The following is a 13,047-nucleotide window of genomic DNA, read 5'->3' on the forward strand; positions in this document are numbered from 1 at the left end:
TGAGTTATCCAAAGTCTGGAGCAAACTTCCAGCTTTGCTGGCAATTTTTAAATTAATTTGGTTTAGGAGGGGGACCTCAGATGAACCCATTAAGGAGTGGTCACTGGAAAGATTCTGCACACCCCTTGCCCACTTAAAAGACGGTAAAGGTATTACTGGCTCTTCTGTGCTACCAGAAACTCTCCTTCTAAGTGTATGAGCAAGAGAAGGAAGGCAAGCATCTCGCAGGTCTGGATTTGAATTCAACTATTCTGTGTTCTCATTCCCAGCTCCACTAACTCCCCTAATGTGTCTCCAAGTCTCTGTTCCTCTGTCTGTAAACGGTATTATTACTCACTCTGTTTCTCTGCTGTATACCAGCTCCATTGATTCTGCAGTCATAGTGTGGAAAAAGTGTTGTGGGAAAGCTGTACAGTTCCTTGAGGCTCCTAGTTCCCTGTGTGCCCTCCCACATCCAGTCCTCCAACTTACGCAGCCAACAAGCTTTCCTTGATCATGTTCAACCCCTCTGCCAGGCACTAATCCCCCAGAATGGGGACAATCACACTGAAGAAAAATAAGTTCCTTAAGTGTGAAAGTTCCCAGCCTGCCTGGTGCATTAACCACCATCCTGTGGAGGGGTACAGTTGGTGGCGGCAGCGTCTTGAACCTCCCTGGCAGTTACTGTGTATAGCTGCTTGCCACTTTCTTGTCTGTAACAGTTCTTAATCCCTCCCATCGATCAGGTCTGCTTTGTTTCTTCCAGAGTCTTTCAAAAGGCTTGGGAATGGCAGGGGCTGTCGAAGGTCATAATCTTGGTTGGCTGTCCTCTCTTCATTGCTTGTTGGCATGCTCTTGAGTTCTAGCAGCCTAAGCAGGTTGCCTTTCCTTGTGGTCAGCTCCTACTGTGTTATATTGGAGCACTTTAATTTTCCTTCTTAGCATTACTGTTCCAGTGATGGAGAGAAGCAAAGCTATCTGGTTTACACTTATATATGAGCTCCTCTGATTTGTTTCTGCGCAGCTAGATACAACCTGTGCTCTTCACTGTTCTATAACAGTGGCTGAGCTCTTATTTTTGTTTTGCCACTTCAGTCTTTGATTTTTTATAAGTCTTTCAGAACTCAAATATGTTGCGTATTGCCCTGGGGAACAATCACAGTTTGAAGAGGTTAGTTTCAAAAATCAGATTACCAGTTCTGAATTCCTGCAGTGCTTCTTTTGAGTTTCTCAGTTGTTCTTGACCTGACTCATGAGATGCAGACCTCTCGAAATTCCTCCTTGTTGTGCCTAGGTGCGAGCTGGCATGGGGGTAGTTATCTTCAGTGCTGGATGCTGATGTAACTCACTTTATGAGTGGGAATGCGCTGTAAAGAGACTGGGAGTGGGACACCTGAAGTCTTGTTCCCCTCTTGTTTCACCTTCTGTTCAGGCTGTGTGTCTAGAGCGCACACTATTTGGGGAAAATACTACATCTCCCATTGTGACCAGGTGCCGTGACCGTTGTAGCTGGGATCCCATTTTTGGTCAGGCTTACGAGCACTGCTAAAATGCTGAACCACTGTAGATGAGAACAATCTGAAACTCCCACTGACTCTGAGACCTTGCACGCAGCCTCACACCCCCTGCAACCTCCTCAGCCCTGGAAATGCAGTCTGCATCCCTCTGGCTCCCTGTCCTCCAGGAAAACAGCTCCCACAGGTGTCACTTACTGAACCACTGGGTGGCGGAAGTTCTTCGTACTCTCCACTTGATCATAAATAGTTGAGAGACGAATGTAAAAGAGCAGATATATTAGAAGAGGCCCGGTGTATTCTGTTAGAAAAAACTAGAAATTAAAAAGAAAATAGCTGTATCAGAGTAGGAAATTGTACCAATAAAGGCATGACAAAAAGAATACACCTATCCACGACACCTATTCATCCTTCAAATGTCATTTTGGTTTCATTTTGAGGACTTAAATGACATGTAATTTTTTCTGCTGTCTCTTTAGCAAAGAAGTAAAATCCATCTAGGAAATGAGAGAGAGGTTTCTGTGCAGAACATTAACCCAGTCAGGAAGGCCTCATGGAAAGTGGTCAAAATCACAGTTATCTCCTCTTTATACTCTTGGCTGTGCCATCAGATGCCTATTTGGAATCTAAATAACACAGAAAATCAAGGCCCAAAAGCTGAAGGCAGCTTGCTTTCTGCCAGTGTTTTTTGCAGTTAAGTGATACATCAGTTAAAAGCCAACCAAGCATGACAGAAGCGAACACAGCTTTGAATCCTGGTTGCTAGCAGAGACGTTTGGAAGGGAGGGATCATTCCTTGAAATTTGGTGGTGGGTGGAAGAGCAGGACCTGCCTGCCCAATGTATGGTGCTTTGAGCCTTTGTTCAGTGAACGAGTGGGATTCCTCCCTGCGCAGGCATCAGCAGGAGTAGTCTGCCGTGGGCAGACTGGACAAGTTAGTTACCCTGTAAAACAGAAAGTAGTAATTTAATCTCCCTACTGGCACCCCTGCTAGCCACAGAGAGCCTAGAGGAGATATGGGGGCAGGGAGAGAAGGTGGAGTTACAGTGCTGAGCCGCCCTCGGTTTTACCTTCTGGCTTTGGTTTAGTACAGCTGTATCTTTTTGTCAGGGCACACTCTTAAGCTACAAACAGCTGGAGGAAGTAAAATGTGGTTAGAGTGATGTGAGGTGCGGGTTTGATCATCTGTCCCCACTGGAATGAATCTCAGAATAAAATGGAAATGGTGTAGCCCTACATGTTTACAAGAACCAGCAACTGGCAAATCATAACTCAAGTTGCTTAAGGGATAAAGATTCATAACTAATAGGACATTTGGCCTTAAGGTGTCTATTTGCACTGCTATAGAATCGTAATGGATAAATACCTGTGCCTTAAGGAAGCAACACTGAATTTAGACTACTGTTCTCAAAAATAGCATTTGGCAGGTGGTCTGACCCCCAGTGTGCTGTTCCTCTAATCGCTTTTCAGAAGAGCTTTGAAACAGAAAGGTTATCCTGCAGAAATATTCTGCAGTCGGGTTTCCTTCATTTGGGACCTCCAGTACCATTTCTTTTCCTCTATTACAGGGAGAAACTTTTTGAAATTTCAGCTTTTCATAGCAAGACTGTCTCCAAAAGTAACAGACTGAAGTGTTCTCTACCAGGAAAATGTCAAATTCTCTTTTGTTCCATGTGACACCATGATTTCTCTGCTATATTAACTCTGTGTGATCCCAAGAGCAGTTGTGTGTGTGCGTACATATGAAAACATTTAATCAACGAGTGTCTAAAAGCCCACGTTGTTGTGAAACACACCACAGTCAAGGGCTTATTAGAGATTTGTCCTAATAGCAGTTGTATGGGTCTATTCCTAACTGTGAGCCCACTGTGTTAGGCACTCTGTGAACACTGTAAGAGACAGCCTCCACTATTAAAAACTAATACACTAAACGTAGACAAAGGTGGTATAGGAGGTGCAGATAACATGGTCTGGGCAGGCCAGTGTAAGCGTATGGAATGAGCTGCTTGCTTCATTGTAGTTTTTCCTCTCAGATATGAGTTGCACCACTAAATACACCCATAACTGCCAGCTTTTATCATCTGTTTGACAGATTACAATTGGCTTTAACCATGGGTAATCAAAGGCAAGCACAATTATTTTACTATTGATTATCAATGAATATATGCAATTAAGCCTACCTAGTATCTTCATACTCATCCTATAGCTGACTAATTGCTGGGCTTGGGGAGTAAGTTAAGGATAAGTTCAACCTATCATTTTTACAGATGCTCAAAAAACCTACAAAATTACTAAGATAATATTTCCTGCCAGAATATCCTGTAAAAATAATAATAAAATTTTAATCAAAATCCTAAAATAGTAACTTCATAGCTTTTATTTTAGGGACAAAAGAAATATCATTTTGTAAAAAACAAAAAAAAATGACCATTTAACCCACAGAGAATTTTCCTTCTGAAGAAATGTTAAAACCATCCAATATTTAGAAGAAAATTACTTTGTCTTTACCATCTGGTGGGCCTGCCTAAATTTTTTTTTGGTGTATTTGGTGCAGCCAAATATGGTGGTTGATGGTAAACACAAATATCTTTTCCTGGAGGAAAAGAGGCATTACATCTCTATTACAATGTACAAAGCTCAACAGAATTTGACTTTTGAGCTCATCATTAACTCCATGAAGAAAGAAAACAGAAGATTGCCCCTTTTTTCCCATATCTGAATGCTCTATTTCATATCTTGCAGAATGCCCAGTTCTCTTAACTTCCTTCTCTCCAGTGTCTGGTATTATATACTCTATATACCTCATATTCTCTGTAGCACAGAGAAAGTGCTGTTCTTGAATCCAACCTCTCCCAAGCATGGTCTCCATACAGGGTGCTGAACTCAAGCTTCTTTAACTGTCTCAATTATCAGGTCCTTGGAGACCTGATTCAGTAATACTTAAACTGGAAACGTCTACTACATAAGCAACAAAATGGAAATCTGAAATATGTCAAAAGAAAACTAATGTAGGCATCTCCATCATTCAAGAGATGATGAGACAAATGGGAAAACAATACAGGATAGCTAATACGCAAACCAGCAAGGCATCTCATCTTACATGAGCCAGATTGTGTTTACTTCTTTTATCTCTGTTCAGATGATCACGCCAGTAACACCTTGCTGAACTAAGTAATGACCAGGCCAGCAATTATAATCCCAGACCTTATGAGGCAGAGGGTATATTTAGGGAGATATGAATGCAGTAGAGGTGAAAGGAGCTCTTTAAAGTTATTTCAGGGAATGTGAGGTGAATTTTCTGGCTGGTAGGGGCAGCTGGCATAGTGCCTGAAACCGTCCCAACAGGACTGCTGCAGGGAATGGAAAGATTGTTTTATGTGAGTTAATAGTACATTGTGTACTGGTTGGGAAAAGGAATAAAAGGACAAAAGGAAGCTATAAAGAGATGGGGTGGAGTGGGGAGAGTCTGAAAAAAAGCCCAACAGAACTTTTATAAATGAACAGCCCACAGATTAGCAATCTTCACATGAGGGCATCAGCTAATTCCTCTCTGTAATGTTTATGACATGCCCTTTCTGTAATACCACACAACACACGCTATCTTGTATCATGTTGCCTTCTGGCATAGTCTCACATTATCTCATTTATGACAAGCTGCAGAGCAGAGCTGAGGAAAGGCCATACAGCCTTTTCCATACTGATCCCTTCCCGCAGCTCTTTCCATGCCATGTAGGGGCAGTTTACCGGTTCATCGGTGCTGGTCATGATGTTTTGCCTTCCACTGCCAACGGGATGCCTAGGTTCAAGCAGGGGAAGCAGCAGGCGTAGCATGAGGATAATACCTGCAGCCAGGACAATGACTTTGGGTCGTTGCCCGAAGCTCTCGGCACAGCAAGCGACACAAAATAGCTCAAGCGTGTCCTGAGTAACTTTGGAAAAGCAGCTGCAGTATATAAATTACCTAATGGGCAGAGGTTAGTTTCTCTGATAAATGTGAGACAAAGGCACTAGCTGCAGGTCTGAGCCAGGGTCAGACTGAGACAGTATGTACCACACAAACAGGAGGATCTACTGATATCAGACAGACAGACCATTACTATGTGTGAGTGTACAGAGAGCAGCCAGGATTTCTGAGAAACCCAAGAGAAACAGGCAGTTTAACCCTCCCAAGTCCCCAAATCACATTAAACTTAGCATCTAACTACCTTAGACTCCTTTTGCAATCCCAACCCTAAATACTCTTGAGCTAATGATTATTAAGAAACATTATTAATTTGTGGACTAATTTCTATTTCATATGCTTTGCTACCTCATTTAAGTCTATATAGTAGCCTGGGGATGATGATAATGACATAATTTTAGCAGTATCTCTAAATCTTCACCTTTTTAAAATTTTGTATTTTCATGTTTGCAAAAATCCTCAGCAACAGCAGTTTTGCATCAAGTAGTAGAATTCTTAAGAGCTGATTGAATATTCAATGATTTTTGTTCCAGTTCTTATGAAACTGGCTGATCCATTCTACAAAACTTAAATAGTGCATGCAGGGCACCTGAAATTTCCCTTGTCTGGGCAGATTTTGCAATGACTTGGTGTCTGGGAGTATTTCAGGCTGCAGCTCAATATTTCCTGCAAATACCAGAGATAGGGATGGATTTTCTGTAGGATTTTATAGGCAAATTGCAGCTGACTCAGGACAGCTTCAGGAGCTGGGGAAAGAACAGTGGCGGATGCTGTTTCTCCCTGAGCCAGGCCTGTGCTCCCTCTGTGGGGAAAGGGAGGTGAAATCACAGCTTCCTCCTGTCCCTTTTAAGACCGAGCTGTCTGAAATCACTGGTGTGGCATCAGACCACTTCATACTCCCCTGAGAGCACAAGCCTTTGCATGTTTCTTACTCAAAATGGAAAATTACTGCAAATTACCAAATGCTCTTCTTATGCACACGTGTGTTTGCATGTTACATATGTTTGTACCTATACATATTCAGCAAATCACTCGAGTTCTGTTTGTAATCAAATACCAATGTGAGTTCAGATTTGCTGCCAAATCTTTATGGGGCTTTGACAGCATTTTGACATCTGCCCTATAATGTGTATCATTTTAAAATGTATATCCATCATCTGCTATGTAGATAGCTAAATGAAATAGTGCTTTTAAACACTTGGCTATTACTAATAACCTCAACTACCTCTTCCACAGTGCTTTTCATCTAGAAACCTCAAAGGACTTTGCAAAGAGGAAAAAACTGTTATTTTCTTGCCACAGATCTGGAAACTGAGAAATTCAGTGACTTGTCAAGGTCACCAGACAAGGTGGGCAAAGACTGACAAAGGGGCACCTGGTCCTCCCAAACACTGGTTCACTCTCTGCTTCACTCTCCTCTGTGTGCTTTCCTTGCCCCAGTATCGAGTTGGGCAAAAATTTCCCATACAAAATAATTTTGTCAGGCTTATGTATTCTAGAGGGACTAAACTTTCTCAAATTTGCATAGATTGACAAATTGTCAACCTCCCTAGTTACTCTGAATACAAATAGGAAAGGGTCTACACTTAATCAGCACCATACATCAAGTAGCTCTTTGTTCCTTAAGTAGCAGAAAGGCTTTAAGCATAAAGTTGTGTATAACTGAAAGAAACAGCTCATTCTGTTTATGCTTACTGAATTGTCTCCACCTTCTTTTTGTGTTTGACGCAGTAAAAGCTCAAGGGTATTATTACAAACACTTACACATAGGTTCTGCAGCCTGTACTGTGCTCAACAGCAACTAAAACATTCACCCCTCAGAGTTAATTTTCCTAGTAGCTCTCTAACTCCCTTTGACACCTGAAAAATTGACATGCTGGCATGGTTCATCGTCAGCTTGTGACATTTGTTGCTGAGACCAAGAGAAATTATTGCAACACTGCCTTATTAGAAGCAGCATCTGAGGAATCCAAATCAGCCAGTTGGACAGTTTCAGAGTTCTCCTCTTCCCTTATCAGTTGACTTCATGCTGTCACTGGGCAGTAACAAAGAGCCAAAAGTGTATGTGGCCCAAGGAGAGGCACAAACAATATAAAACCATGGCAAGAAATCAGGCAAATGCAAGCTGTTCTCTCCTGATAACCCTGGAGGTTGAAAACTATTAGACTTAATTAAATGAAAAATAAGACCAATAGTTTGCCTTTGTGAAAGGTTACAATGTTTGGAAAGTTCATAGCACTTGACTGGGATCAGCTCAAGGCTTGGCCAGCTCTACCAAGGTAGAGCAACACTTACTGTGTGTAATATATGTTCAAGCAGAAATGTCTGCCAAGTACAAACTGTTAGCTTTAAAATGGAGGTGTTTTGCATGACAAATAATTGTAGTTGGAAAAGGGGCTGCAGAGGAAATAGCAACTTCTTATTTTCCTGGAGATCACTTTCTATGATCAAATTACCTATTGATCCAAGAGATTTAGCAATGAAGAACCATTTGAGGATTTCTCCCTCTTTGGCACTTCATTGTAGTCATTCTTAAGCCACTCACAGATTTACACAGAATCACATGTTTTGTTTATTTGGCAGTGCTGCTAAGTTTTCCAGGTACCCACAATTCCCTGAAAATGTTACTCAGTTTCTAGGGTCCTGTCTCACAACTAACTGTATTTGAATTGGCACAAAATATGCAAGCTCTGATATGTATCCACTGAGAAATATATTCAGTGACGCTCTCCACTGATAAATCCCTACACATCCTCAGCTCTCTCTCTTACCTTGATCTCAAATTCCTTCCTAAGCAATGATCATATGAGATTTCTCACATTTATCATCTTCACACTGGCCCACTAGTTTTCTAGTGGGACTCCCAGCCCTCCCACTCCTTCAAATTCCTCAGATCCTGTCTTTTTTTCTTCTGTTATAATTGTCTGTATTTCTATATGCCATTGAGAGATTATAAACCTTTATTGAAGTCTCTTCTTCCATTCCCAAAGAAGGGAAAACATCTTAAGTTGCTCACCATGGTAAGCCCAAAGCTGACCTTGGTATAAAGAAGGTGGAGAAAAATGAGTCTGCAGCAGTTTGGCTGCCTCTTTTTCAAACCCATTAATACTCATAAATTGCTTCGTATCATACTCATCTCACAGACTTCATGGGATTTTTCCACATTTACAGGACCAACTGAATGACCTCTGCCAGCCACAGTCAGAACGAACTGCTCCTCCCCTGCTCACCACCCACCCACACCCACAGAACAGAAAAACTTCAGTACACGTGCACTGTGTAAGAGGAGAGAACCACGCTGACCGAAACACTGCCTTCCCCTCGAGAGAACAGGCACACCTTGTTATTCAGTACAGCCTGCGCTTCCTCACTTTGTACACCTGCTATACATAACCACAAAGCTTCAAACATTGATCTCTTGCCTTCTTGTTCATTGCCCACAACGTCTAACTTGGTGATTATTTTGCTTGCCAGCCAGAAGGGAACAGACCAATTAGTGAAAGCGTGGATTTTCAGATTTCAAAAATGTTCTTGGGTTTAAATAAGTATTAATCTCTAGATCTCTAAATTGAGCAGAATCTTTTTTTCATTGGATAATTTGAAATTATTCCAGAAAAATGATGCATAACATCATCTTAAACCTATTAAATACAATTCCGTTTTTCAGTCAGCTCTGTTTGACACCAGCAGAAGTCTAGTGAAGTGGTAACTCAAATCAGAGAGAATCATAGAATCATAGAATGGTTTGGGTTGGAAGGGACATTAAAGATCATCTAGTTCCAACCCCCCTGCTGCGGGCAGGGACACCCTCCACTAGACCACGTTGCCCAAAGCCTCATCCAGCCTGGCCTTGAACACTTCCAGGGATGGGGCCTCCACAACCTCTCTGGGCAACCTGTTCCAGTGCCTCACCACCATCACAGTAAAGAATTTCTTTCTAACATCTAATCTAAATCGACCCTCCTTCAGCTTAAACCCATTACCCCTTGTCCTGTCACTACACTCCCTGATAAACACTCCCTCACCATCTTTCCTGTAGGCCCCCTTCAGGTACTGGAAGGCTGCTATAAGGTCTCCCCATTTTTATCTGTGATTATTTGTTTGTATCACAGAGCTGTGTGGAATCAGAGTCATATAGGGAGGGTATGGGGCAGGGGGGAACTGTACAAACACAAAGTAAAAAAATGCATAACCTAAGGAATGATAATCTAAGCAAATGGAGCAGTTCTGCTGCCAGCCTCAGTATTTTAAGGCTTACAGGAGTCAAAGTATTTAAGTAATCCCTAATTTTAAGTCACAGTTACAAAAAATATTTACTGAAGTACTGTGTTTCAGTGTTAATCTTATGAAATTCACAGACTTGGAGGTAAAATATATTTTTCACAGTTCTATGCTGTTTTCTCAGTTCTGTTTTGATCCTTCTGGTAGCCTGCCTGGGTAGCAACTAGACAGCAGAAGCTGATAAATCAGAAATTGCAACCACTGCTTAAATGAGGGAAGTGTTAACAGAAGTCTGAATTTCAGCAGGAAGAATAGTTTTCTTTTTCCTTTTGAATACAGCAGCAGTATGCATTCTTAGTGGTAAAATGCCAGCCATTTTACAAAAAGTCACATCACAGAATCACAGAACGGTAGGTGTTGGAAGGGACCTCTGGAGATCATCTAGTCCAACCCCCCTGCTAAAGAAGGATCACCTAGAGCAGGTTGCACAGGATCACATCCAGGTAGGTTTTGAATATCTCCAGAGGAGGAGACTCCACAACCTCTCTGGGCAGCCTGTTCCAGTGCTCGGTCACCCTCAGAGTGAAGAAGTTTTTCCTCATATTCAGATGGAACTTCCTGTGTTCCAGTTTGTGCTCACTGCCCCTTGTCCTGTCACTGGGCACCACTGAGAAGAGTCTGGCCCCATCCTCTTGACATCCACCCTTTAGATATTTGTAAGTGTTGATGAAATCCCCTCTCAGCCTTCTCTTCTCCAGGCTAAACAGACCCAGCTCTCTCAGCCTCATGCCACATTGCAATATATAAAAATAGGTCTCTGTCAAATATGCTTAGGCCCAAAATTGGACAGATTAAAAATAAAACCCATCACTCCAGTGGTGGGAATTTCAAACACCCCTGGGGTACAATCTTTGCAGGAGGCATATAGAACAGATCTGTAAACTCAGTTCCCATTAGTATCTCTGCAGCATCAGTCAGCAAACCTCAACTATCCCCTCCAGGTAGGGTAAAGGAATTGGTAAATCTTGTGCAGAAGTAAATTATGTGTTTCAGATAATATTTGTTTTATAAAAATGAAGGCAGAGTAGAGAGAGAGTTCTAACATAATCCATGATACTAAGAAACAGGTTTTGTTTTCTCCCTCAGTTGCTTTCTGGAGATGAGCCTTCAGGGCCTCCATTCTTCTAAAAGAGCCATCTGAGGCTGGATTTCTACCCACATTATCCCAGGAAAGGGCCTCATTCTCAAAAGAGATTAAGAAGTAATTGCTCTATTGGAGGAGAACTGCAAATCCCCTACCCCAGTTTGTCCCCTCTCTTCCCTCAAAGCAACTCAGCCTCTGGAACTTGCTGAAATCTGGTCAACCAATCTCAGAGCTGTGGTGCTGCCTGAGCCCAGGGGATGTCTGGCCTTTCACAGCAGAAAACACCCAAAAATATTTCAGTCACTGTGCAACCATGTTTTAAGAAGGTTGAGGATGAGAGGGAAACATCCTTCCTACAAAGAAGCAGCCTCCAACAGAGGGATTGAGTAACAGCAGAAGATGACAAACTCTTGAAGCCACCAAGGTGGAACGTGACAAGGACTGTAAATCAAAGACCATGCATGGTCCAAAAGGGAAGTTGATGTTTCTTGATTCAGAAATATGCTCCTAGACTTAAGGACCCAAACTGTTTGGAAACAGAAAACAGCATCATCTTTTATTTTACAACATGGCTCGAGAGGGTACTGCTCCCAGGAGGTGGAGGTGGGTACCTCTTTCCCCTTTTAAAAAACACGAGCCCATTGTCTTGGTGTAAATCCCCAGCATTGGGGGTCTTAGTGATCTTGATTCTCAAGTGGGCATCTCAAGTGTGATCTCCAATGAGGTGACAAAGCCCTAGGGGACTCACTTCTGTGCTTAGTTTTCTCCTAGACAGATCCATGCCCAATGCATTGACCTCTGGAGCACCAACACATCTCCATGTGCTTCTGTGTCTGTTTTTGGAGTCCAGACCTGAATGTGGCCCTTTGTACCTCAGCTATCATTTCGCTGATGAGAAAAGAATATTTTTATTCTGTGCCTTGTTTATTTAAATGTCAACCCTTTAAATCAGAAGCATTTCTCACTGTGTGCATAAATCTGATAGAGCATCAAGGGGGATGGGAGAATGGGAGCTCTAAGCACAGTAAAAATGGCAGTAAAACTGCACATCCTGTGTACAAATGCATCCTTAATTGCTATTGTTAGAATACAATCTTCCTTTTCATCTATTGCTATAGATTAGCTATAATATAAAAAAATCTCTTGACTGTTTATATGATGTGGCTAGGAAGAAGATTTCTCCTGCTGAGAATGGAGACAATTTAGAATATGGAACAGAACGGGATAACATGAATATTCAGAAACTCATGGAGTCAACTTTCTGCACACACAGATTAAATCATAAAAAAAAATGCCACTGCCTGCAGTATCAACGCCTAGTCATAACTACACTATTTATAATGGGATATTAAGCTTTAGTTATGTTACTGTCTTAGGCTACATAAACCACCAGGAAAGGAGAGAATAAATAAGGTTCTTGCAGATTACTTAGTCGTACCAAACAGAAGTCTGCACTACTCACAATTTTGCTTTGCAAGGACATTCCATGGTTGAGAGGTGATGGGATGGGTTGGGGGCAGAAACAGGAACCCAACTAGCACTAATCAGTATGGCCCCAGTTGGCCATTAATCAGTGTGGCAATCAGTGGGGTAAAGCCTCAGCCTTGGTAAACTCACAGACCTCTACTGAAATGGGTAGGTCACACAGTGTGAACTGCTCTAACTCCACTGAAGTAAACTGCTTGTCACCACCTGGGGATTTGGTTCCTGTTGTTAGAACTAGGAAGGAAAAATATAGGTCGTGTTCTTGTTCATAGGGGCTAAAACCTCCCAGAGTTTTCACTGCTAAGGGCAGTCTGCTTCCCTGGAGAGAGAGAAATGCACTTGAGCTTGAGCAGGTCGGATGCATATGTGACTTTACAGTGCTGATCCAGAAGCTGATTCTTTCCAAAGTCAAGGGCAGTTCTGGCAGTAACACCCACCTTGAGTGTACTGTTTAATGGATAAGGAGCTGTGAAATAGCATGTCTGTTCTAAGTGTCTAGCAGTAATTCTTCCTGTAGTCCATAGTGACCTACTGGAGAAAGGAAACAATATTATCATCTGCCAGCTGCTTAAAGACCTGACACTCACAAGCTCCATCCATATAGCACAGCCAAGGAAGGACAGTGGCTTGACAGTGGGCGTTGTGGTCACCGCAGGGTGGGCTCTGTGCACTGCCTAAGGTAAGAATCGAATTATTTGGCCTATAGCCATGATGCCAGTTAGCAAAAACTCACTTGCTTCATT

At 42.2% G+C, this 13,047-nt stretch overlaps 1 protein-coding gene across 1 annotated transcript in view; it reads right to left on the reverse strand.

Annotated features, from left to right (window-relative positions):
* Window positions 1-13,047, reverse strand: part of TECRL (trans-2,3-enoyl-CoA reductase like) — a 67,793-nt gene that overhangs the window by 14,811 nt on the left and 39,935 nt on the right. Inside the window, exon 5 of the mRNA XM_010307264.2 lies at window positions 1,692-1,807. Within this exon, the coding sequence (XP_010305566.1) occupies window positions 1,692-1,807 (116 nt within the window). The remainder of the gene's footprint in view (window positions 1-1,691; window positions 1,808-13,047) is intronic.

This window comes from Balearica regulorum, chromosome 4 (assembly GCF_011004875.1).
Source record: "Balearica regulorum gibbericeps isolate bBalReg1 chromosome 4, bBalReg1.pri, whole genome shotgun sequence".
NCBI classification, from domain to species: domain Eukaryota; kingdom Metazoa; phylum Chordata; class Aves; order Gruiformes; family Gruidae; genus Balearica; species Balearica regulorum.